Genomic DNA, 27610 nt, shown 5'->3' with positions numbered 1-27610 from the left:
AGATCTATTCTGTTCTCCAGATAATCTTTGGAATTTAGTTGAAATGCACAGCATTCAGTTAAATTTCCATACAGGCTGCAATAAAAGAGTGAAATCCACCTGTTTTATTGGAAGTTAAATGTGGAACTGAGGATTTCCAAAACTAAATGAAGAAAACTTGATGAAACTAAAGCTCCATTTCCAGACATGAGAGATGTAGAATAGAAAATTCACTAATCATGAAGAAACATTCTAATCACGCTAACTCTTTTAAGTGACTATCAAAGAGGAGAGACTTCTCTTTCTCTTGGAGGAATCAGAGGTCTAAAAATATAAAAATGAAACTGTTACCAACGGGCCAAAAGCAAACAGAGAACAGAATTTAGTGCCCTAATAATAAGGAAAGTAATTGCTCCTGAATCAAATTTCTCTCTTTATAAGATTTCAAAAACCACTAAGTACATATTACCCAGTGATGTGTGCATTCTTGGAAAAAGCTGCTGTGAATCTTCAAGGCAGCCCAGGCTTAAGTGATGTGCAAAGAACCTATGGTAATGATGATGACATTAAAAGGTTCATAGAACCAGTATTAATAGCTAGAAGCAAGATGAAGCATTAGTTTTCTGCAAGGGATCACAGACAAAAACACAAAGCTAAGAAGAAAGGAGAATGTGAATCTTAAGAACAGCTGAAAACAGCAGGTGAACTCTTCTATCTACAGTCACCTAGAAAATAGGAAGGGGCGTGAAGAACAAAGAAGAGCAGGAATTAAATTCTGTATGAATTAAAATTCCACCAAATAACTCCATGTTAGGAATTATGCTGAGCAAATGTAGCAGTAAATTTGAGACCTTGCTCAGCATTTGATGCTATAATTACATTATTTTTATAAGTTGACGGTATAATTACATTATTTAGAGAAACGTATCCCACAGGTGAGAGGGTTCTTCAACATACCCTAGAACCACACAATCATTCTGACATTAAAACTACTTGTTTTAGAACAAGATGACTGAATTTAAAGTTAATGGATCCTTTTGTTTAGAAATTAAGATACCTTATTTTGAGAAGTCTAATAATCTTTGCAAATTTAAGTCCAGTTTGAGCACTACAACAAGAAGATAAACTGTAGTTTGAATATTTCCATCTTTTTATGATTTAGCATTATTTTCAAATGTTCCATTTCAATCCTTTTGTAAAAGCAAATATTGCATTTAAAAAAGAACAGTATTTTGCAAAATTGCTGGGTTTTGTACCTTTTTGGAAACCCATAAACAATACTAGATGCAAGAACATGAAAGTGAAATCCCTTCTAAACTTGTATTAACCATTGAAACTAATCAGGCTAATTTCTCTGTCTAGCGTGGGTAAGGAGAAACACAAAAGGGAATTTTAAATGTGATGCTTGCTATTATAGTTTCTCTAGTTTCCCGTCTTAGCAAACAGCAAACCTATTCTTTAAAAGTGAGGATCTTACTAATGTTGATGTTGTCCTTTAAACAAACATGTAGGACAGAATGGATGGGCTTTACCAAAGGAAATATTGCCAACTCCGTAAGCATCAGTGAAAACAGTTAATATCTGAATATAAGGGATCCCAGTAAGACTTCTTCTGAAGTGCATTTATGGGATTGGGTCTGAAAGAGAAGAAATGACACACTTGCAGTGGAATTCACAAGTAGACTTGAGGCATGGGATAGTGAGCTATCAGGGAGTTAGCTTCAGAAAATCCTTCATGCAAAGAATGATGCAGAACAATTGCCCCGCTGACTGAGAATATACTTGCTGCTAGACGAACTGTAGCCAAAGAAAACCTTGCTTGGTTCTTAAACAATTCTTAGCATCAAATATGAACGTGAACTACCAGACAAAGCAGGGTAGAGAACAAAACATAAATGGGTTAATTAGGTGCATACTAGTGTTGAGCGCATCCTGGAGAACATCTGAGTATATTACTGATTTTTTTATGATGAATGATTAAAACAATCTATTTTTTTTTTCCATTCACTATGACTGCTCCATTACGTATCATTAGGGAATGGAGATTTATGCATGCATTTGCCAAGCAACAAAAAGGGGATGTAGGGGCTATTTAGCATATAGCAGAAGAAAAAGTTAACAACAAGATTCTACTAGCTAGTTTACACAGTGGGCTTTGCCCACAATGGGCTAATTAACCTTAAGAAGATGAAGATGAAAGGGGGTAAAAATCCATCTCAATTGGCAGTGCAAAGTGTATGCTATGGTACTAATGATATAAATTTATCTCAAAGAAGAGATATTTGGTGGAAATTTAAAAATCTGAAAATTGAATTATTATGGACCGGTTTGCCTGTAATAATACCTTTTGTATTACTAACAGGACAATTTACAGGCTCTGAGGCTACACTGATACTAGCAAGCTAAACAGTACCAGGGAACGTTTCCCAAAACCTGAAACTAAACCATCTGTAAAGTTAAACAGTAAGAGTGGTCACTGGCACTGTTCTGGCTTGGGCCAACTAGCATTGTGCTAAACAACTCCTGAGCACAGCCCAGAAGCTACCACAGGTCCACAACCATTCCCAAGACTCACTTTGCGTGGGAACTTCCTGGTTTTGAGAGTAAAAGGTACAATAATATCTTTCCAAGCAAATTTCATTTAGTAGTATGGACAAAGCCTGAGTTTTCTGGAGCCCATTTTACCTGAAGGTCAACCTAACCATAGCTATTTACTGAAGTTATATGGAGAAACCATATCTACAATTTTAATGAACAATGACCAGCCATTTTTGGACCTGGACACTGTCTGCCATTAAGAAGGAAATACAGCAACTTTATATTTCCTTTATATGCACTCTCTGTGCCAATAACTGTTTGACAAAAGCAAGAGGGCATTCAGCCAGAGACTCCATTGTGGAAAGAAAGCCATTCTGATCCAATGAAGAGAAAAACAAGATGCTTTGACCATCACTTAGGGAAACAATAGCATGATCATCATCAATCAAAGCAGAGCTAGGTCGCAGAGAAGACATTCCTACAGTCATTGTGTCCAACAACACTGGTGATTAAGCTTCTACCTTACTTGGCAAAGTGAGTTGCTTTCTAAATCAAAGTTTAGAGATCAACAGCAAGTGGAATTACTGGATAAAATGAGGTGAGGGGTCTTAACCAGATCCCTAATTCTGCTGTGCACATATTTGATATGAATGTGCAAAGTTAGAGAGCTTCAATCTGCAAGGTTGCACTCTCAGTGAACTCTGACTGCAAAATTGGAGCCTAATACAAGAAAATAAATTAGGTTCATTCTTTGTGGACTAAACAAATCATTCTGCAGAAAGCTTGATTCTCTAACTTCAGTGAAACTTATTGTAACAGGAAGTGTTTTCCAATGTGAGCAAAAAACAGAGTCAAAACAGAGTCAAAACAGTCAGTAAAACAGAGTTACGTGTTCAGTTAGAACTGAAAGCCCAAATGAAGTGCTACACGTCTGCAATGACTTTACAAACTAGGGGTAGGAGATACTCAGCAGCTCCTGGAATTTGGATCACAATGAAACTGCCATTACAAATCACCTTCAACAAAAACTTTCTTATCTTAGCAGGCAGTTATTCAGAAATACAATAGAGGGTCTTGGGCAGCATTTTATTTTAAATATTTATTCTGAATTAAACAACAGGTTGGACTGGTCTAAAGGGTGACCAAATGCCTGAAGAGCCGATAATGTGGGAATTATTATTTTGCACTTCATCAGATGTTACTTTAAATATTTGCATACAAAAAATTTACATAGAAAATTCTAACCCAAGTTTTGCCTAAAGGTGTTATCATGAAAAAAAAAAAAAGCAATACAATGCTATTGTTAAAACATTTCTGTAAAAACACGTAAAAACATTTCTGCCAATTAGATTTCAACTAAAATTCTTTTTTTTTTCTTTTTTTTTTTGCAAAATCAGAGATATCATACAGGCTACAAAAACAATCGAGAATTGCACTGAGTACACTTCTTCACAGCAATACCTTTTACCTACTCACACCAGTCTCACAAGCATGATACAAATGCATAATATGCTGTGTTTTAGAAGGGGATGGTGGCTAAGCCCAATGATCAAATTAATAAAATGAGAAAATCATCCCCTTATAGACTTACTGTTTGAACTTTGTGGAAATCCAGGTAAGGAGGATGGACCATTCATTCCAGGCAGAAGAACAGGAGGAAGGCCAGGGAGTCCTGGATAAGCTGCTGGCAAACTGATACCATGAAGAGAACTGCTGTCCATCATGCCTGGCTGCTGTACTGTTAATCCTAGCACATCAGTAGCCTTCTTTATGCGATCCAGTTCTTGCTGTGCCATCAGCTGTCTAACTGTTGTAGGAGCTAAATAATCTTTCTCCCGATCTAGCTGACTTCCCACAGTTTCTCTCACTTTTGTAATATGTTGTTTGGAAAAAATATGATCTCTTATGGACAAACGCGCAGAATATTTCACGCCACACAGAGAACATTCTGGCTTTGTCCCATCAGGTCCAGTCTGATTTATCATGAATGGCTTCCCTATGTTAATTTTGAATTTCTTTTCTTTAGCCCGGGCATTCTGAAACCAGACCTGGACCACACGTTTGGGCAGGCCAATCTCATTCCCTAGCATTTCACATTCCTGCATTGTTGGAGTCCGGTAGTCACTAAAGCAAGCCTTGAGAACTTTAAGCTGAAGGTTACTCATTTGTGTTCGGAAACGTTTGTGGCCTGGCCGATCACTGTTTTTGGATTTAAAGGGATTGCTAGCTCCGAATGGGTTAGGTGAACTTGGATCAGCTATGCTTGAAGTTTCACTGCGGTCGGCATTATCATCAGGGTCATCAGTAATGTAGTAACTTTGGTCATGATCACCATCTTTTTCACTGAAATGTATTGAGGGGCTTGTTAGGGAAAAGAGAAATTTATCGTCAGTATTCTCATTTGTAGGTGTAGTTGCAGCTTTTGGTAGTGTGTCATTCACAAGTGGTTTTGGTTCTTTGGGCGGTGATGCAGGTTTTGCATCCCCTGAACTGCCAGTCGTGCTTTCCATTTCATTGTTCCCCTCATCCCCTGTTGTGGCATCACTAATTGCTGTATTAATTGATGAAGTCTCATCAAAGTCAGTCTTGTTCTGATCGTATCCAGAGTCAGCAGGAGGGGCATTCAAATTTTCTATATCCTCACTAGACTCTGCTTTAAAAGAAGAAGGACTTAAGAGGTTCTTCGGTGACATTTCTGCAGTTTTGCTAACAGGGGTTGATACAGTGGAGGCTAATTCATTTTCGCTTGATAATTCAGTTTTTGCTAATGACAGTGATGGGTAATCAAAAAATATGTACTTTTGTGGACTTTCTCCTCCATCTTCAGTGGATATCAAAGGACTTGGAGGCAAACTATAACCAGCCTGTTTCCCTTCATTCCAATGTCGAGAGCGAATGTGACTTTCTAAAGCTGATTTTGCTTTAAACAGAGCTCGACAAAAAGGACACCTTTTATGGGACTGGGCTGGACCAACTGCACGGAATTGTCCCTTTCTTTCTCGGGCCCTTGTGTTCTGAAACCAGACTTGTACGACTCTCTTTTTCAGTCCCACTTCACGTGCAATGTGATCTAGCATCTTTCTAGTGGGGTTGGAATCTAGTAGGTACTTTTCATAGAGTATTTCCAGCTGCTCTGGAGTAATTGTTGTTCTTAAACGTTTATCACGATGTTGATCTTCTCCACTGTTTCCTCCCTCTTTCTCACTACAGTTATTGTCTTCTTTATCATCTAGTTTTCGTTTCAGGGAACCAGAAACTGTAGCAGGGTGTGCTGTATGTGATGAGCCAGTTTGTGGTGGCATCTGAGTCAGAGAACTATTAAGCAACTGTCCAGTCATCAAAGGATTATTGGGGTCAAATATCATATAGGGCATATCCATTGGTCTTTCTAAAAACTGTGAGTGAAGAAATTGGTTTTGGGCTGCTAGGAAATGCATGTGCTGGTGCTCTTGCCAAAGTTCTAGAGTTGGAAAGGCAACTGTACACTGATCGCATTGGTACTGTAATAACTGAGGAGGTAGACTGTTCTGTAGAGAAGTCATTGAAATTGGTAAAGGACTGGAAGGAACAGGTGTGGTTTGTGATGCAGAAGGAGGTCTCCCTACTATCTGTGATTGTTTTTGTTGCTGTGGTTGAGAAGCTGAGGGCTGAGCATCAGAAGAGGTTACTGGAGTAGACTGTACTGGTTTGGCATTTTGGGAAGTTGTCTCGGTTTGCTTAGAGATGGTTTCATTTTGTTTTGGTTTTTCTGTGGACTCTGGTTTAGGAGAAGCCTTCTCAGGTTCTGGTTTGGGTGATGGAATCAAAGGAGTACTTGAACCAGAGCCAGAGTTTGCTGCTGTGACTGCCAGGCTTTTCGATGAGTCATTTTGTCCAGAAACTGTGCAGTTCTTATACACTGTTTGATCAGAGGCATCCATAGAATCTTCAGTTTGACTCTCATCTTGAGCATCGTCATCTTCATCTTTATAACACTGCTTTTTCTGGTGAGTAATCAAATCAAAGATCCTGGGAAAAACCACACTGCACTTTTTGCACTGATATTGCATATTACTAGTTCGAATGTAACGCTCATTCGTCAGTTCCCTTTTCTCATTGTCTTTAGTTTCAGCTTGATTTTCATAACTTTTGCGAGCTTTTTGTCGTGCATTTTGGAACCATACCACAATAACTCGAGTAGGCAGGTTAAGTACAGTTGAAAGTTGTTCAATTTCATCATCCTTTGGATACGCATTTGTGTCAAAGAAGTCTTGGAGAACACGAAGCTGGTAGTCAGTAAACCGGGTCCTGGATGATCTCTTGCTGAAAGATGCATCAGACTTGTAAGGTTCTACAGCTGAAGGTTGGGGATCTATTCTGATATCTTCTAATACTGTTATGGGGGGGTTGCTGAAGTTATATGGAGAATCTTTATTTCTCTGACGTTCTTTAAACAGTGTATTACGAAACCAGTGCTTGATAACTTTCTGTGAAAGACCAGATTTCTCAGCCATTTCTTGGATCTGCTCTTCACTTGGAGAATTGTTAATATCAAAATAAGCCCGCAAGATTTTTAACTGGTCATCTGTGATTCTTGTACGTGGACGCTTGAACTGAGAGTGCCGCAGGAAATTGGGATCTAATCCCAGCTGCTGCTGACAAAGCTGGGTAAGATCTGCAGATAAAGTATCCATTGGTGGCAACTGGAGGGCAAGCTGAGGCGGTAATGCAGGATGCTGCACAGGCTGCATCATAATTGGAGGGAAAAGCGGAAGATCAAGTGAAACGGGAAGCTGGACCTGAGGTGGGGCTGATGGTGGCGGTGGTGGAGGAGGGGGCGGCGGTGGTGGAGGAGGCGGCGGTGGTGGTGTGGGTGGTGGAGCTTGCAAAGGAGTGGGAGTTGTGTTTTGAATTTTTCCAGCCCCAGATGAAGAAGGCTGAGACGGAGTCGGAGGAGGAGGAGGTGGAGGTGGCGGAGGAGGCGGTGGTGGAGGTGGTGGTGTTTCTGGAGAAGATGGAGAAATCGGATAAAGCTTGTCATATGCCTCCCTGTACTGTCGGGCAAACTTTTCTAAAGCTCCATATGGAAAAAACTGTCCATGCACATGTTCTTGATGACTCTTCAGAATAAGAATGTTGGAAAAGAGCTTACTGCAGGTTCCACATTCCAGTTTGTCTGTGTTTTCACCTTCACCAGTCTTGCTTTTTTTCTGCACTTTTTGTCTGTTCTCATTGTATTGGATAACTAACTCAAACCCAAAGTTCTCCAGCAAAGCCTTGGCTGCATTCCCCCTTGCTCCAGAAGCTATTCTGGGTGGTGGAATGGCTGGTTCTGAGGATTTTGGCTTCTTTATATCTTTGTTTTCTTTTAGTCCTTCATTCTCATTAGTAAATTCTTGCTTTGGCTTCTCTTGTTTCTCAGAAACTTCTTCTGACTCCTTATATGATGGCATATCCTTTATCAGCTGGCAGTCTGGACTTACTAAGGTATTTTGCTCTGCTTTCATCAGCTTGCTACTTTGCTGCTGCTGTTTTTGGGACTGAAGTTGGGGTTGGGTAGATTGATACTGTTGTGCTTGTTGCTGCAGTATCTGTAGCTGGGTTTGGCCAACATGGTGCTGAGTTTGTATCTGCTGCTTCAAATCTTCTAGCAGTGATCCTGTCATACCGGCCATTCCAGGCATCCCAAATGTGGCAGAACCAGGCAAACCCAGATCTGGACTTAAGCTAAATTCTGTCCCAGGTATATAGAATGGGAAAAGGAACTGAGGCTGTTGAAATTGCAGCAATGCTTCTGGTGTCATTGGAAAGTGAGGCAAAAAAGCTGGGTTTAGAAACTGGGGTTGAAAGAATGCAGCTTGCTGTTGCAGTTCATGCTGTAGTTGCATTTGAAGTTGTGCTGGTGACTGGGGTGGGTGATGTGTAGGCTGAGCAGAAATTAATTCAGAAGCTTGCTTTTTGTTTAATTCTTTGGCATCTAAATGTGTTTCTTTGCTGTTAACTGCTGGTAAACTCATAGATTCTAGCATTCCTTGGCTGGGGCTATTAACATTCCCTGCTACACTATTTCCGCTACTTATATTACCGCTTGGTTCTAATTTTGCAGCCCTTGCCTTTGTCTGATGAAGCACAGATCTCATATGGATTTCCAATGTAGAACTTTGGCTATACGCAACATTACAAATGCTGCATTTGTAGGGTTTGTTGTCAGTGCTGCTGTTGGTTTCTTGAGGGACAGGACTTGATGCTTCCTGCAAAACCTTTTTGAGTTTATGTAGATGGGACACTGAGTTATAGTGGACCAAGAGAATGTTCTTTTGGGTGAAAGACTCTTTACACACTGTACACTTATACGGGCGAGATGGATCTAGAAATTTTTCCATAGTAAAATTTGGCCCTTTTCTAAAAGGTAAGGTCCGCTTTGGTTCTGAGCCCATATCATCTGGAATAGAGCTACTATCGCTTCCCACGGGGCTTGCTTTACCTTCCTGGTCCATCTCATAATCTCTTTCTATTTCCTGTTCTAGTGCATGGTCATCTTGTGCCATACTTTCACTTTCTGCCCAGAGTTCACCATTGACAGGTAAAGATGCACATAGCTGCTGAAGTTCAGCTTCATTGAGTTCAGGGTGGCCTGCTTCCAAGTGTTTTTTTAAAGCCTGGAATGTACGGAAGCTACGTTGGCAAAGGCTACACATGGTAGCTGCCCGAATAGCATGATACTGGGAATGTATCTGAAGCTTCTGCATAGTCTTAAAAGCCAAGCTACAATGGTTACAACGGTACTTATAGACATGGCGGTCAGAAACAGAGAGCTGTTGCTTCTTCTGCTGTTCATTTAGCTGATCCGTCATTGAGTCAGTGGTCTTGATATCTTTACTGCTGTTCTTATTCCAATCTGTCGTTTCAGTAGATTCCTTAGGTGGCTTTTGTTCCTCGGTCTTAATTTCCATTCCAGTTTTTGATTCATCAATCCCAGGTGTACTTTTCTCATCCACAGGACTTTCACCTAGTTAAAGAAAGTTAGGTGTCTTTTACACAAGCAAAAGCGAATAACACATAGTATTAGTGTGCTTTTTCATCAGAAATCAAGAGAGGAACCTGATATGCCACGTGTTAGCCTAGCGAAGTATGGCAACCCGTCCTTGCCCCAGAGAATAAAGTGGGCAGGACCAATATGAGGTTAAAAAAAAGTAATAAAATCCAAACACAATGATGGCAGTGGCAGCTGTGAAGGAGGGATTAGAAATGGGGTCAATAGGTAGGACAGGTGATTAGAAAGGAGGAGGAAAGTGGTCTGAGGAGAGAGGGAGGAGCATGCTGTGCAAGGTGGCAAAGCAGCTTCCCAGCACAGAATACAGTAAGTGTCCAGGATGAGAAACCTGCTGTTGGAAAGGCAGGCAGGATCATTTGTCTAATATTCCCCATCGATGTCAGTGAAAGTGCCACAGTCTTTTAGGACTCGGTCTTATTCGCTGGTTAAACAAGGAGGTTCTTACCTTCAAAGTGTCTAGGTCACTACCACAAGCAACAGACACGTGGCATACACGTGCATTCTAGTAGCTCTGCACGGGTGCAGTCGGCCAGATTCAGGCCCCTTGTCATTTTTCTCTTTTTATCTCTGTGGCTACATGCAAGCCAAACCAGGATTCACTTTACTGAGGAAGAAACAAGTGGTTCCTAAATTTTTAAATTGCCCATACCTAGCTTTTACATGTCAGGGCTTTTTCTTGCGTACCTGGATATTTCCCAGATCCCTCAGCTGTAATGGTTGCAGGTGTGTCACGTTCAGATTTCTCTGAAGCAGCTGCTGGCAATAGCATACTGTTAGGCATCATGACATCTGGTACAGGAACCTTTGAAAACCAAAACCACAATATTATTACAGGAAAAGTCACACTATTTAATACTATACAACAGTATGAAATTATAATTCAAAAGATCCACCATATTTGGATCAAAAACTACCAGTACTAAACCAAGATCTTGATTCAGTCCTTGATAATGATTTCTGACAGACCACAAATCCATAGCATCAGGTGTCCCTTGGTGGAGAATCTACTTCAAAAAATCCACAATAAGGTGATGCTATAGAGCTACATGCACTCAATATTTCATTGGTCTCAATGTCACCACAAAGAAGATTTTGCTGACTATGTCAGGTTGGTTGGATTTATCAGGGGAATTCTCCTCGGACATCCTCCAAAGACGGAGATCATGTTGAAATATGGCCACCAGTCAGTTCTTGACTAAGGGCATTTCCACTTTGCTTCACCTGTATTGTTTTTTAAACAAATGCTGGACCTTCCATGATCTTGGAAAGAAAATTATAAGTTTATTTCCATAGAGAAATAGCATCTTTTTTCCATTTAAAGTAAGATTTTTCTCTTTCTTTTCTTCAATTGCTTATGTATCTTCTTCGGAGTGCTTTACCTGTTGTGTTGTGCTTTCAAATTATAGGCAGAAGTCTTTGAAGGGTGTACTATTGTAGGTATCTGATAGTACTCAGTTTAGTTAAGTTGACATGAATATTTGCTCAACACTTCACATTTTCCTCTTGCTCAGCTCTTCAAAACATAATTATATCTCAAATAAAGGATTGTCTAGGGGTTCAGACAAAGACTTAGCAGGACTGGGTAGAAATTTCTGCACTGCTAGATTCTATCTAAATAACTTTGGGTAAATCAGTTCAGACTGCAGCTCCTCATCTCTAAGATAAGGATAGTATTTCCTTACTTCATACAAAGGTAACAAGAATACCCATAGGAGAGATTTCTGAGTGGTAAATTACTATAATAATGGAAGCTACATACATTATTAGGTATGAGTAGAAATACCCTTTGTTCCAGTTTAACAAATTATTTGTTTGTTACTGTTTAACAAATTATTTTAAACCTTTATTAGGAGACATAGGAATTATATATTTATGTAGGTACATATTTATACCAATTGCCTATTGGAAAAAATATTCTAGACATATTTTTAAAAGCCCTGGGCTTAGTATCCTTGTAATTTAAACATGGCATTAATAGCATATTCTCAGAGGACCAGGGACTTTGATTTTGTTTGGGAGGGAAGGACTTTTAAAAAAATTACGTAGGTAATTGTAAATGTCCCAGAGAAGAAAAATTTGCTATAAATGGTATTTATTTGGTCATTGGAGGTTCAGATATCGACAGAATGTATTAGTGTTAGCAACTAGGACAATTTAGATGATGCTGATTATGTTTTTCATTCTATTTTTCTATCAAACAACCTTTTTTTTCTTCCTTTCAGAAACAGTGAGACAACTCCCCAGCATTAGGGGAGGAGAGGAGAGGAGAGGAGAGGAGAGGAGAGGAGAGGAGAGGAGAGGAGAGGAGAGGAGAGGAGAGGAGAGGAGAGGAGAGGAGAGGAGAGGAGAGGAGAGGAGAGGAGAGGAGAGGAGAGGAGAGGAGAGGAGAGGAGAGGAGAGGAGAGGAGAGGAGAGGAGAGGAGAGGAGAGCTTTCAAAGCTGATGCACTATCAGCATAGGGGGAATCACGGAGAACTTGAGAAGAAAACTTCTGAAGGGAAGGGAAGGGAAGGGAAGGGAAGGGAAGGGAAGGGAAGGGAAGGGAAGGGAAGGGAAGGGAAGGGAAGGGAAGGGAAGGGAAGGGAAGGGAAGGGAAGGGAAGGGAAGGGAAGGGAAGGGAAGGGAAGGGAAGGGAAGGGAAGGGAAGGGAAGGGAAGGGAAGGGAAGGGAAAAAAAAATTTAAACTTTTGGGTTAAAGTTGGGTCCTCAATTCTGTATTTGCTCATCAGCACTTCGCACAAGGAACCTTAGGCCTTCAGCTCTTTCAATTCGTTCTTATTTTTTTGCCACTTTACTTGTAAATGAGGTGGTAGGCCTACAACCACAGTTGTATAAATGAAGGAGGAGTCTATGAATATAGAAATAAATCCTTAAGGAGGCGGATCCTTGAGATTTCCAAGTGCATTTCCTTCTAAAAAGGCAAGACAACGAGAATTAGGGTCTCTTAGGAGGTCTGTTTTCTAACTGAAAATATGATAAAAATACGTACTTTCTAGACCTGACTGCGTCTTTACTGACTTTGTTTTGAATGGTGTCGAGTCAATATTTTTCACAGAAATTTATTCTTTCAACGTGGTTTGTGCAATTTTGCAGAGAGAAACAGGATTTTCCTGGTGAGGTTGGAATAGGATTCGTCCTCAAAATAGAGTTTGCTGGTTATAGTGTTCATCCCGGTCATGGAGAAGCCAGTTCAAGTTCCTGCCTGACCCAGAGTAAGTACTTGAACTCAGGTATTCCATATCCTAAAGAACTGACCTAACTGGATTGCTACCTATTCTTGGACTTGCCCTTCTGTTCCATACTCATGTTTTATTCACAGAAAAATCCCTAAAGGGTCTTTTATGTAGAGGCAAAAAGCAAGAAACAGGACATTCTGTACAACAAGATAATCATGTTCTCCAATTAGCACCACTATTGATATTTTACAGTGAATTTCATGTAATGTTATGCAAGTACAGCCCAGCTATACACAGGAATTCTTCTACGTTTGGCAACTACATTGTACAGAGAACTGTTATTTTACAAAAAGGAGTCACAATACCTCTGAGACCTGGGTATTATTAGACCCAATTTACAGGTGTTCACTTAGAGACATTGACAGGCTTGATTTTCCCAAGGTTAACGTCAATGAGGAACCGCAGGTTTTCAGCATCTTTGAAATCCACCTTCAGTCATTTTCCCAAGGGACATCAGTCACTGGATGAGCTGGCAACCAAACCTAAGAGTCCTGACCCACTCCCCTTCTTGGGCTACCTGAATACTATATCACAACAAATACATTGCCCAAAGGCCCGAGCACGTTTCTGTAGCATGTGCATCAGTATTTGGAACACTTACTGTCATGAGCAGTTTCTCCACACAGTCAGGGGACACACTGTGCAAATGGGTCAAATGAAGCTGGAGATGCATTTTGTTGCTGAGGACATCCTGGCAGAGGGGGCAGCAGATAACAGGTTGCATTGAATGCTGTGACAGGACATGCATCTGGATACGATTTGGGTCCCTACTATTGTAGTTACAATAAGGACATTGATAGAACTGAAAAAAATCAAATTAAGATGCAGGCTATTAGTCAGTGTGCTTTTTATAACTTGCTGATGTTGCTATTTTAACAGCGTTATCACCTCTGTTTCAATCTTGAGTTATTTGAAAGAGTTCTAGAATACAATGAAATTATTACATTTTCTTTTACCTGCTCATGACAAAATTTATTGTCCTCTGGAGGCTTTGATTTTTTAGCTGCACCATCCTCTTCTTTTGCCAGAAGAAGCTGTTGTGCCCCTACCACAGTGTTCACTTTTGGTTCCTTCTCTGGTGTGACTATTCCTGTGCCAAAAACATAATTTTTAAGAACATATTTTAAAATTTAAAAAATACCGGTTTACAAAGAGGCTGTGATTCCAAAGGTCTGTATGATCTTTGAGGGTTGGTTTTCTTTTCCTAAACTCTGAGAAAAAATACAGTTGAATAAAATAACTCTGGTAAACACAAAGGTGAAAATGCACTTTTATGCTTGATGGAGACTCGATAAATACCTTTAAAAATGGACTCTTCTCTACTGTTTCGATAACCTTAGGTTGCCTTTAAAGATTAATCAATAATGTTCTTTCTTTAGCAGCTCAGTATGAATTTGTGTATTACATTAAAACAAATCAGCTTTTGCTTAAAAATCCTGTTTTCCAAAATAATTAATTTGCTGCTGTTTAATTACCCTCTCTCTTTTCTAAACTGTCTGAGCAATATGATTATTGTGCTGTTTTGATAACTCCTGCCTGGTTACAATTCTGAAGCTAAATATAGTGAGGCTTTAAAAGAAATACTTTGGAGAATAGGATTTCAGAGCTAACTTATTATTAATTATATACAAAGATCAGTCATTTGGGATTGCCTTAGATGTTTACACTGTGAATTTTTATAGTCTGGCATTTGTGATCAAAACCAGAATATAATTGTTTTCTATAGATAGTTCTACTATTAAGTATCAAATACTATATTTAATATTATGCCTGAACTAGCTGTGTAATGCGGCCCAGTCTTGCACACATCAAAGAAAAGAGTGCAATTCTAATTTCCCAGTCCATCAGAAAATTCTTTCCAGCGTCAATTTGCCAGATAATCTCTTCTGCTAGGCTGGATGTTACAAGAGCATTGGGTAGGCATGTCACATACATCTCACGACAAACACAAAACCTCATTTACCAACCATTCCAATCTCATCATAGTGCGGCATCATCTGACCTTTTTTCTGCTGTTTATTATGAGTATTTCTAATTTTAACTTTCAATTTTCACCATCTTCCAGTCAATTTGCAACTAAATTATTTCCAGGGTGAGGACACTATCACTGGACACTGGGTGCAAATACATCTTGAAATGCAATGAAGCTAAACCATTGATTGCTATCAGACCCAACGTAAATATATAGTCCAGGGGTAATCTGATTGTATGCTGTGCATGAAGATTTATCTTGATTTTTTTCAATCCACATAAGGTTCATATAAATGAACAAATTGCACCTCATTGCACAATAACCTAGGATTAATTTAAAAATAAGGTCATGGATGTTTTGGCAACAAAGTAAACATGAACAAAGAAAATACTTGTATTTTTCTGTAGACAAAACCAAGAACTTTTTATTGTTATTATTTTCATATAGACTTTGTGCAATCTTTGATATTACAAGAGCAACATTAAAGAGAAGTAAAATAAGAGAACAGTTTTCAAGGCAAATACCAAATCCTTATGGTACAATAATAAACAATTGAAAACTGAATCATACAGAGACATTTTCTGAAGGGCATTTTTTTAAAAAAAACATAAACATATTTTACGACTTATACATTAATGGTGATTTCCCCACACATTACTTTTCATTCCTAAGTTGCTAATTATTTCTTTTGGTGTAATTTAGACCAGTAATTTTAGCATGTTCTTACTCAAATTAAACTTTATTCCTGCCGTATTTCCCTACTTTTAATGACCAATTTGTCAACATCGGTTTAATATCTGAACAAGCCGCTTTCTGGAGCCCCACTGAATTTTTACACTCTCAGGAACTGATCCTGGAGACCTCATTTAGACTGCTCACTCAGAGCTGAGCCGATGACCTGAAGAACTTGCGATGCTTAAAGGCAAAATCTGCATGTTACTATCACATAAGGTACCATTTTATTACTCACTTTGGTGTATGATAATATAGTACTCCCTGGCCTATCTGGATTTACTTGGCAATACACCATTATTATTGTTATTTAAATGCCTTTGCTGTGAGAATTATGGGAAGTAAAAAAGTGACACACTATATTAACAGAGAAAGGTTGCTTCTCAGGTTTTAGAAGGACAGGTTCAAATTATTAACCTCTCTTCATTTCCAACTGTCAAAAATGTCTAACAGTTGACTACTGTTTCTTACCTTTATCATAAGTCACTTTTACAATGTCCCTTTTTAAAGACAAAAGGCCTAGAATCTCAGCTAGTGTAAATGGACACTGTTATACAGGAAGCTGAATTTAAAAAAAAAAATAAATAAAACAATTCTGCCTTCTCTTCCCTTCATCATGCTAGATTGTTCTCAACAGGTTGTTACAGAAATTAGGATCCAAATTCTGCTCCAAAATCCACTTGTGAAAATGCCTTTAACTGTGTTTTGGCAGTGGTATGTAACTGCTCATGAAATTTAGCTTGGAGTGCACTCCGTGTGCGCCTGGGCACACACAAGGTTAATATTACACACCATCTTCCACCACAGGATGGAATAACTTAATTACTTCAAAGGGCCTATAATAATCATGAAACACATAGTTCTTGCTTCTATAAAAACAAGGAGGTTTTTTTGGTTAAATTTTCTTTTGCGGTTAATATAATAAAACCGTAGAGTTATAAAACACTGTGCTGGGGTCAATAAATGCATAACAAAGCACAGCTTTTTACTATGTTTACTATGATATTTATATAAACTGTCGAAATTTACAGAGGCTTTGTTGTTTTTGTTCTTGTTGTTGCTCTGGATTCATTCAACCTCAAGCACTGTTACTTCTTAAACAACCAAAGTTACAGCTGGCCTATAGTAAAGAAACCGAGTCCGTGATTTATGGTGAGCTTTGCCAAAAAAACAAAGGGGGTTGATTCTTCCCTCTGGCATGGGGACACCACTAGCCCCTGCACGTGGTGAGGACCGAACCGCCCAAGCCAGAGTATACGTGCCAAAACCAAAGGAGATCAGCTCCTTAACGCAAGCAAATGGTCCAGCTATTACAACTTAGTGCCTCGTCTCGCTATATCAACTTTCGGCTTTCCGTGTTGAACTCACTGTTTCAAGGAGCTTCCTATAGGGAGGCTGAACAAAGTTACGGTCTTATAAGAAGAGTATAGAAGGAGGAGGGAGAGAGGAGACAAAATATTATGGTCCCGAGCCTGTCGTGTGGCACTGTTTTCATACTGGATGTTCCACTGGCATGCTATTCTTACTAGGCAGTTGTAGGAAAAGACTAAATCCGGTTGTTATTCACGTTTTAAATACACACTTTTTATTCTTGAAACACAGTATTTGTTGGGTTTTTTTCCTAATTGTGAAACACAACTGTTACTCATTTTATAATAAAAAATATGCAGCATTATTTTAGATGAATAATGTAATTTCAATACATTTAGCACAAAAACTAAGTTTAATTATAAATAAGTGCCATGAAATAGACTAGTCAATGATTGCCTGTCAGTTACAGAATTATTTAACTTGTGTAAGATTGCTAACATAAAAATGACATAATTCACTGCAATTCAGATGCCATCACCTTCGTAACATTTTTGAAACACCAAAATAAAAATAAAAATGTTTGTGTGACTAACAAGAAGGAGAAAGTTAATAAAATAAGTATACTAGTGAAAAAACCAAGAATCCTGGAAAAGCCATAATCAAAATACTATTTTCTTATTTATGAATCTATGTATTTGATAAAGATTGCATAATTTAAGACTTCTGACACATCAGATGATGTTATTCAGCCTCAAAATAATTCTAAAATTATAATTACTGGTAGAGTATTCTTTCTAATTAGAGTAGAATGAAAGGATAATTTTCATTGCAATAATGAAGGTTAATTTCCATCCTTCCTCATGTTTACTACCTTATTAAAAAGTGCTCCCCTTAGCCATGGCAGAGACATATTACATTTTCAATGCAAATGTATTAATCTGGATAAATTCCATATTAATTCTTGCACTGCATAGAGCTGTAATTTGGATTATAATTAATCTAAAGTGGCACTAGATTTAAATGACAATATAAATGAGGCATTAGTAGGCTTTTCTATTCTGAATGAATATTCAACAAATATAACTTGCATATTGCCAAGTCTCATTTTGAAAGCTCTACTCCTTGAGATAAGGTAAGCAATACAGCACAACAGCTTACACAAACATGCTGTTACTAAATACATGTTAATCCTTTCTCGTCTAATAGATTCTATGCTAAAGAGGGGTCACACCACTTTCCTGTCTAACTTGTTAGTATTGTGATTAATTTATTGGTTTTCCTGAGATTTCTTTGGCAAGACGTGCAACACTCAATTCATGAGAAAGCCCAAATTAACATTCAATTATACATAAGCAGTTACGCAGTCATTAGAAATACTTGTCAGCTGAGTGAAAATTAAGATGATGGTCTCAATGTTACACATGCAGAATTAATTTAGATTAGGAAAATAAAAGTTTCTAAAAGATTTAGGATTTTACAGTACAAACTATTTCCTGCAAAGCACAAAGGCAATCATGTATTTCAGCCCTTGTTTTCATATGAATCTTACTGCAAAGTTATTTGTGTAATTGCTGGCACGGGAATGCAGAACAATTATGCTGGTTTTTTGTAGTGCACCCAGTAGGCATCTGGATATAGGTTTGTCCTAATTAAACTTGGCCCTTATGAGGGGCTAATCCTGATGGAATTTTGAGAATTCCCCTTCAGTATTTTTTTCTAGATTCCATCTTTTTTCTTTTTTCTTTTTTTTTTTGCTGAAGCTTTAATACCGTATTCTTTCTTGAACAACTATAAATGGACCTGCCTAAGAAAAAGAGAGGGCAGATAAGCTCCCTGAAGCGGTTGACAGTGTCCTCTAGGCAGAGCGTATGGTAGGAAATGCAGGCTGCAGGTGGCTGTCACCCCTCTCCTGGTGAGTGTTGAGGACAGCCCCTGATGAGACTGCGCAGGAAGACCCCTGTCGACCTGGGAGCATGGCTTTACTGCTCTGCAGACAGTTTTTTTCATGTCAGAGAGCCAGACAAGGGGGATATACATATATATTTTAAACTGCAACACAGTTTCTTGCTTAACATCATCCTTGTCATCATTGGCCTTTCTTCAGTCTCTCGATCTCAAAAAATAAAGTGACCGAAGAGGAACTGAGGCTCTAAACTGTGATGGGTACTGACCTTAGCACATCACCAAGCAAACTTAAAGGAAGCTTTAGTCTTTAGTCTTTAAGTCAGTCTTATGAATTGATTTGACATGGAAAGGGCACCTATAGTATTCTTTTGGAAATAAATCCCAAAAGGTTTAATATATAAAGAGCAAATTACAGTATGGGAAAATCTGGGTGTAAAGAAACTCATATGTAAAATGATATTTTCTCTACAACTATATGTCTTTACGGAGAATACAACCTCCTTTGTATGCTGCTGTCATTGGCACACAAGGAAAAGATATATGACTACCTGAAACTAATAGGCTTCAACCTGTTTCAGCACTTCTTCTGCTTCAGTGAATCCAACATAATGTAACTAGGTATAGCGTGAGGCAAAAGTAGCCAATGTAATATTCATTGTGACCATAGATTTCCATCTCATACATAAAAAGCATGGATGAAGTCACATATTTGCCAAATCAAACACAGAGAAAGCCTTGGGTATCTACACCAGATGCTGGCCCTGGGTTTGTTTGTGCACAAGTAAATGTCATGACATAGGGGTTTTGTTTTCAAAGACAGTAGCTTTCATTACTGGGCTTTGTCTATTCCAGGAGATCAAAATTACCCAACCCATAATCCGTTTTCAATGATATTTCCTCTTTCTTAGGCTGAATCATCTGTAAACTTTTTCACTGGATTTTGTGTATTTTTTTCAAAATGCCTCAAATAAATGCCCAGGAAGAGGCCAGATTCTTGGGAGTAACTGATCAGAGAGCAAGAGCAAAAAATAATAATAACAAAAAACCCCACATTCTTTGGGTTAAAAGGGGGGCAAAACCTGATTGAAGAAAAAATTCAAGTGGTACCTAATCCTATGCTTATGAAAAATTAATATGCCATCAGAGGAATCACAAGTACAGCTAAGATTAATGAAAGGCGCTTAAAAAATTACAAGCACACAAACTGATTTGATTAAAAAATAATCTCACTGGTCGTCCTGTAATATTCTTCAACTTATCCGCATCTATCCTGTCAGATGGTTATGATTAAAAATAGGTCAATGGGAGGCTACTGATAGAAATCACATGCAAAATGCACATGCAATGAATAGTAGTGGGAATGTCCAGACAGCTTAAAACGAAAGAGCATTTCATAAGTTAAAAAAAGGGGGAAGACAAAATTCTAGCATCTTACCAGAGTCTTTACAAGATTTTTTGCCTTCACTATTGTCTCTCTCACTTGAGTCTTTATCATCAGCAACAGCCACTGATGCACTTTTAGCAGACCCTTCTGTATCTTCACCTTGTTCTTCTGTGGATAAGCACAGAAATGATCTTAGAAAAGAAACTCAGTGACCATTTAACAGCATTTAAAAAATAGGTCCTGTAATAAGAACAGCACGAAAAGAGGGTTGCAAAACAGGGCGAGGGGGTGTGTGGTGGGGTAGAAAAGGGAAAGGGAAAGAAGAGCACTTTAAAAAGGTTGGACATTAATTACGAATAATTTGCAATATTTTGAAATCTACCCAGAAATTCTAACCGTCTTTATCAGAGTACCTGTTTTCCACTAGTGTGACAGATTTAAAGCTTGTCATTTCATGTTCTTTGGCTAGACATGATTTGTGTTAAAATACACGCACATGCATGCACACACACACCACGCGGGCCAGAACAAAAGCCAGCACATGTAAAACCGCATCAAAAAAAGGGGGGGGGGGCAGAATTCAAATATAAATCCTATTAGTGCAGCAGTATCCCGCTAATTGCTGTAAGTAAGTATTAGGTATTAGGTACTGTATTAAATATAAACCTCTGGCTTTGCGGGAGAAGTCTCAAATTTTGTCTCCAGGGGGAGCCATTCAGGATAAATGATGCAACTTGGTATATGGCTTCTGAGGAAGCAGCATTACCCACACCTCACCTACGTGTTCACACCAGCTAGATTACATGGAAATCTTCACAGTAACTCAAGACCATTTAATTATTCGGTAAATCTTAGCTATGCTGCTACTGGTGGATTAATCTGTTTATGCAGTTAGCTTCTATGCTGGGGCTGTGTAGCACTAATCCGTGAAAGGCCCACTGTTCCTTTTCATCCTGTGATCATTTGTCTCTCACTGTGCTGATGTCACATTTTAATGAATTTTTAGCAATCTGAGTAATGCCAGATAACCAGACTTGCAACTCCCTACAGCACAGCATGCTGTTTTCATTGCGGCGCACACACACAAAAAATAAAAATCATATTTCCCAGTTCAGGTAGGAATTATATAAATTAGGAGGTGAAGGTAAAATGGGATTCGAAGCACCAGGCCGCTCAATTTCATAAAATCTTTAATGACCATATAAATTAACCCTGGAAAGGCAAAAGGTCACAGACACACATTTGCATACACTCTTCTATTCACTTTTGATAAGCAGAGCTTTTATGCAGGGAACATGATACAATTAACCCTTCAGGAACCATACAAAATGCAGCTACCGACATTTTAAGTGTCAAGCATTAACTGAAAATTACACACTGCATAAAATTTTCATTGTAAATGCTATAGTGATTGAAAGGGGAAATAGTGGCCCTCTTCGCACCCCATGTTTTATTAATAACATTCTGACAGCCGAATGAAATATCCTCTGTCATATGTAGCAGCTGAGCACAAAAAAATTGCTGCTTAGTGCCTTACTTGCCAGCCACGCACTGAAACTGTATGCCTAGGCAAGCAACCCGCAGATCGATGCGGTGAACCTATCCGATTCTCAACTCTCTGCGAAACCTTTTGTGAATCGGAAGAGAAAAACACAGCTGCAATTTTGGAAACCAAACCAAAAGGAAAAAAAAAAAAAAAAAAAAAAAAAGCTCCACCACAGATCAATGTGTTTTGCATTGACCTCCGAATACAATAGGTTAGGACTAAGCATGCGTGTCCACTTTTGGGAACAATACAGGGAGAAAGATGGTCCTCTCTTTAAAAAATAATTGCATATTAAATAAAAATATATATAAAAATTTCCATCAGAATGGAAAAAAAACCCTCGTGCTGTTTCAGGGCTCTCCCCTCTGCAGTCCCGCGCCCCCTCCCGTGATGATAGCTAATCAAACATGGTAGGCATCCCCGTCGCAGCTGGAAGCGGGGCCGTGTTTGTCAGGGTGGCAGGGGAGCATGGTTCGGGATGCTGCGAGCCTGTGATCATGCCTGGCGCGGGCTGTGTTAATGCCGAGCGTGCACACACGAGGCTCATATCCAGTGTCAGGCCCCGTGGCCTCACGGAGCCGATGGCAATCCCTTTTCGACTCATCCTTGGGAACGGACGCATTGCTTCTTTTACTAGATTTACTGGCCCAATCCCCCTGGGCTGGAAAATGAAGTGTCAAAGTGCTACTGAGTGTCCTTATCTTGAGGGGACATAAAATTGTAAGGGCTATCGTGGCACACATTAATAAAACATTGTGTGTGTGTCAGGCAAAGAGAAAGAAAATTATGAAGGTACTAAAAGAAAAGCTACAGTATCATCTGGGTCTCATCAGACAATTTTTGCAGGGTGCTCTCCTGTTTTTCTGGTATGTGTTTTAAGTGTGAGAGAAATTCCCAGACATGTTCTCCTATACATCATCGCGGTGTCTGACCTCAGCCTGACCCTGGCAACAGTTTGAGAAATCTGAATGTGAACAAAGACTCTGTGTCAGCAGCAGGGAGAGATTGCGGGATAGACTTTCCCCATCAACTTAATCGCAAACAGCAGTTCTGAGGCCATAACTTTACAGGGCTCCACCAAGCCACAAACACATAACCTTTAGAGGTGAAACTGCCCCCTGCTCCCCAACCCCCCCCTTCTGTGATTTTTCTCAGTCTTGTGGTGCTCCCTTTGATGTAGCAAGGCAATTAGCTCTAATGTTCAAGTACTGCAGACCTGTTTTATGGTTTGGAAGGTGAGAGCTGTTTATTACAGGTAGGCTCCTGGGGGCCATAAAGGCTTTGCAAATTTTTAATCATGCAAAAAACTAATCAAAATGTAACTTATACACACCATAAAAATTAATATCATTATTATGCACGGTATAAATTGCCTGCCTCGGCTTTCAGTGGCACTCACTTCTAGAAAATACATTTGGCATTCATTTCAGAAATATGTATGGCATTCACTTCAGAAATAAATTTCATAGACAGAAATGATAATACAACTTCTCCTATTTTCCTTCAAAATTAGAGAAAGGCTGTCTACGAGTCACTGTCGTGACATTTATCAAAGGGACAAGATGGAGTTAACAACGGCTCTAACTTAAAAGCAGTAGGCAAATTACAAAAAAATCCTTAAGACCGTTCGTTAGAACAGATATTGAGGACATGTAATGAAGCGTGCTAACAAAGACACTACACACCTACATCAAGATGATACAAACATCTCTTTTTAGTAACATTTTTGTTCTCACTTCGTGTGCTAACGAACAAGGATACTATTCAGTTATAAAAATGTGACGGCCCCTGCTCATAGACACAAAATTATGAATTATTATGTATCAAAAAAATACACGATGATGGTGCTACAGATTCCAGAACAAGTCCTAATGCTCTGTTTTACATTTACAAGAATCCTGCCTGTATACATTTACAAATGTCAGCTTTGAAAATGAATAGAACACCGGATTCAAATGTACTTTAATGGCTTTAATAACACTTACTATTGCAATATGATATTTTATTCACACCTGGTTTTATTTTGTCCAAATGTTGAAAATTTCTTTTGATGTTGGATCTCTTGAGTTTAGCCATTATCAACCTTTTTCCTCACAACTGACTTAGAATTAAACACAGAAATGGGGTTAGCAGTCTGCACTAAAACTGTAAAATAAGGGAAAACTGAAAAATTAAGCTTCAGAGGTCATGTTAATCAGTTGATATTGTATATTATATATTTTATGTCATATACTTTAATACGTTAATCTATGCTCTCAGGCCCCAATGTTATACTGAATCTATGAAGGAAGGCCCCTATGACCTTCCCCAGCCCAATGAAGTCAAGATGTGTGATGATTTCAACTGCAAAATCCAGGCCTCAGCCAAAGTTGAACAGCAGATACCAGCAGCAAGACTAGATGAATATTCATACACAGATTAGAAAAGCCTGATTTACTGAGACGCAAATAAAGGAATAAATGTATCAACAATAGCTAAGGGAAGGTATAGAGAAACAAATAATAATTTGTGAAATAAAATACTGAATAGTTAAAACAAGACATGGCCAAGTTGAAACAATCTTCTCTGTCTTAACTTAAATGCATTGTGACAATCACAGAGGCATGTCAATCACCTGTCCCTGTGGTTTATCAGAAAAGTTTCCCTACTGATGAGCAGCCCTGGGAGTCTGTCTTCAAGTCTACTTAAGAAATATATTATTTTCAAGGGCTGATTTTGGTTGGGTTTTTTTTTTTTTTTTTTACATCACTGATATATCAATCAACAGCCAGTAGTTCCTGTTTTGGTCCTGGATTTTGTTGTTGTTATTGTTGGTATCCCTTTTACCCTCTCCAAATTGCAAGTAATTTCCTAAATAAGGATGATCTACTAGTTGTGGGTGAGTAATTGTGGTTATGAGAGAGAAAGCAAGATTAAGAAAGTGTTTGTGGCTGAGGGCCGGACGGATGGGGAAAGAATAAATCAATCGACTAAAGTAGTAAGCAAATAAATATGAAACAAGAGGGAGATTTTAAAAAAATAATTGGGTTTTGTTATTCAATATGATCAATAAATACCTGAATCAAAGTTACCCATAATTTTTCAGTACAGGTGTATTCCAGGTTCAACTGGTAGAGTGAATGGCTTATTAACTACCAGGATGAGAAGGTAACCACGAGCAAGGGATAATGGAAGGGTGGACTGGAAGGATGGACAGACAACAGATAATGCAGCGAAAGGAGGAACAACTAACAAAAGAAAATAAAGAAAAAACACAGAATATGCAAGAGAAGAAAAAATGAAATAAAAGCAGGACTTGTGGATTTACTTCTGGGTTATTTTAGTTATACTACTTAGCTGATAAATTCTCCCTGACTTCTGGATTGCCATTTATTCACCCAAATATTCCAGAAAGTATTTGTTCTATTTTCTGGTTGGTCTTGCAGAGCACGAGTGAGGAATAGGATGCCTCACTCATTCAGGATCTTGACTGCATCCTCTAGTGGTCATATTTCATCTTCAAATAGGATTTCTAATTTCTCATTTAGGGACTCAAGGGGAATAACGGCACCAACCCGTTAATAACTGTTTCTAATCACTGTGTTACATTTAAAACTATAGCTGTTAGAAGGCTGAACTTCCCGCAAACAAGCCTATAATTAAGTGATGATCGTCATATTGACCAGAAATTGCTAACCGGCAGTTAGTATCAAATTGTACCATTTTGTTTTGTGGTGCATCATTTGAATTTTTATAGCAGTCTAATGCTTATTTTCCTCTGGTTGAAACGTATCACTGTGTCAGAGGAGGCCGACTGCAAAGCTAGCTGAACAAAGTGCGTCGTGGTGGCTCCTTCCCAAGGAGCGTCACAAATCACACCCATTTTATCCACCCCCTCCACCCAGCAGCCAGTATTCCCCACTTGCCACGCTCAGCCTCACCCCTCTGGCTGCCGGAGAGAGGCAGCTCTCATCTACCCTACTTCTTTTTGCTTCTTACCTTTTGAAGGTAGCAAAGATTCATTATCATACCAGCTAATCGTCCCAGCACTCAATTATTTCCTAAACTAGTTTTTTCTACTTTTTTTTTAGATTTTTTTTGTAACCACAGTCTACTTCCAGCTGCTAGGGAAGGAAAAGGAATGTTCTCCCCAGAAGTTTAGAGGGGTGGGGCGTCCTTTCCAGTCCGGCTGCTGAGCAAGCTCTCCCTTTTTCTCATTGCTGGCTGGGATTGACTGCTTTTTAGCCTCCCTCCCATAGTCCCAGAGTAAATCAGGAAGAGAAGTGTGCTTTGCTCCGATAATGGTGTAAAATGTGGGAAAAAAAGTTGGTAAGCTTATGCTGAGCCGTACTGGTTTATCAGAAAATGAGAAAATCCGTGGTTTGTATTTTTGTTGTTTTATTTCTACATTAATATTTTATCAAATATTTTGCAAGAGGCAAAAGAAGCATATGCTGACAAAACCATTAACAGAGAATGTCAGCTATTCAGAATGAAACTCAGCGATGTTTTCCAGATGTGATTGGAGATGTACAGTTAATCATTTATTATGCAAAAAGGGATACTTTTCTTACTTGGCCACCTCTGAAAAGGCATTGAAGCATGAATCTAAATAGAGAGTAGTCTAACTTTTCCAACTGATCGGTACTTTTCTTTTGCCTGCCATTATGGTTCATAGAGACTGCTATTTCCCCCACCAGCACAAGGCATGAAGAGCACTAGCACTGTCTGACTTCAAGACTAATACATTTTCATCAAGGTTATTTAGAAAAGAAAATAAAACCTCACTGTTAATTCTTACTCGACATGCTGGATACACCCTGCCTAATTTCAGGCACTGCTCTAAGCTTCCTCCCTAAGGAGGGAGAGACAGGTATCTTCAGGGCACAACTCAGACTTTCCGCAGGCTGAATTGTCTCATTCCTCCCTGACTACGGAGGGATTTTAGAGTGAATTTTAATGTTTGGAGTGGAGACTTTTCACCTTGGCTCTGCAGCTAAATGCTGGAAGTTAGGTTGGGTGAACCTAAGCCTAAGAGCCTGACCCAAAGCTCAGAAAGTCAATGAGAGTCTCCTCATGGCCTTCACCAGTTTACTGGGTGCTCATTTCTAGCCTGTGGGAAAACAAGAAAAATACTGGATCTTCACAGTATCTTTCACCTTTTTTTTTTTATATCTCTTGTTCAGCCTTGTTTTACTTTTCTGTGTTGCTGTTCAACCTGTGTGTTCAACATCCCTTCATATACAAACGCTTCTGGTTCCCTGATTTCTTGCATTTTTTCCTACCTCCTCCTCGAGCTGAGTTTCCAATACGTCATGTAAGTGGTGAGATTGGCTCTCCCATTCAGTTTCCAGAATAGTTCTTTAGAGTGTATTTACAAAGAAATCCACAATGTTAATTAACAACTCATTTAAAATGTCATTTAAATGACTTATTTTATTAGTGACTCAGTTTTTGGATTTCTCTCTGAAATACACTGTAAAATCCTTCTCATTTACCTTCCAGACTTTCTTTCTGAATTATTCACCTCTTTTTGGCTCACTAACAGTACGTCTCTGAAATTATCGGTAAAGAATTCTGTTAGTGCATATATTTCTCCTTTGTCTTTTGAGAATACTAGAGTAAAAGAATTTATTTTCTTTGCCATCTCCTGATCATTTTGGATTGACTCTTTATCCTCTGGTGGTCTGGCAGACCTAATGACTGTTCTGCAGGCTTTTTATTACTGAGATACTTTAACAATTCTTGTTTAGCTTTTCTAGGTATCTTCGCATATTTGTTCCTCTTAGCCAACCTCTATGTTCAGTTTTATTAACATCACTTTGTCTTTATTTCCACTTTTAAGGATACTTTTTTCTGACCTGAATAAATTCTTGTACTATGTCTTGTCATGCAGCTAACTACAGCCCTCCAGTTTAAATATTCTTCTTTCTTGATGTTAAGTGTCACAGGCAGAAGTAGGTGATCTATTTACAGTGAATAAAATTTTCCCTGA

At 38.8% G+C, this 27610-nt stretch overlaps 1 protein-coding gene across 3 annotated transcripts in view; it reads right to left on the bottom strand.

Annotated features, from left to right (window-relative positions):
* The window catches only part of ZFHX4 (zinc finger homeobox 4), a 151320-nt gene that overhangs the window by 4554 nt on the left and 119156 nt on the right, over nucleotides 1-27610 (bottom strand). For all 3 annotated transcript variants that reach the window (XM_063327079.1, XM_063327081.1, XM_063327080.1), the window contains exons 5-9: nucleotides 20142-20258; nucleotides 13743-13876; nucleotides 13388-13588; nucleotides 10235-10352; nucleotides 4109-9505 (exon numbers count right to left, since the gene is read on the bottom strand). In XM_063327079.1, the coding sequence (XP_063183149.1) occupies nucleotides 4109-9505; nucleotides 10235-10352; nucleotides 13388-13588; nucleotides 13743-13876; nucleotides 20142-20258 (5967 nt within the window). The remainder of the gene's footprint in view (nucleotides 1-4108; nucleotides 9506-10234; nucleotides 10353-13387; nucleotides 13589-13742; nucleotides 13877-20141; nucleotides 20259-27610) is intronic.

The sequence above is a fragment of the Chroicocephalus ridibundus genome, chromosome 2, assembly GCF_963924245.1.
Source record: "Chroicocephalus ridibundus chromosome 2, bChrRid1.1, whole genome shotgun sequence".
Taxonomy (NCBI): domain Eukaryota; kingdom Metazoa; phylum Chordata; class Aves; order Charadriiformes; family Laridae; genus Chroicocephalus; species Chroicocephalus ridibundus.
This window is presented reverse-complemented; position numbering and strand designations above follow the sequence as displayed.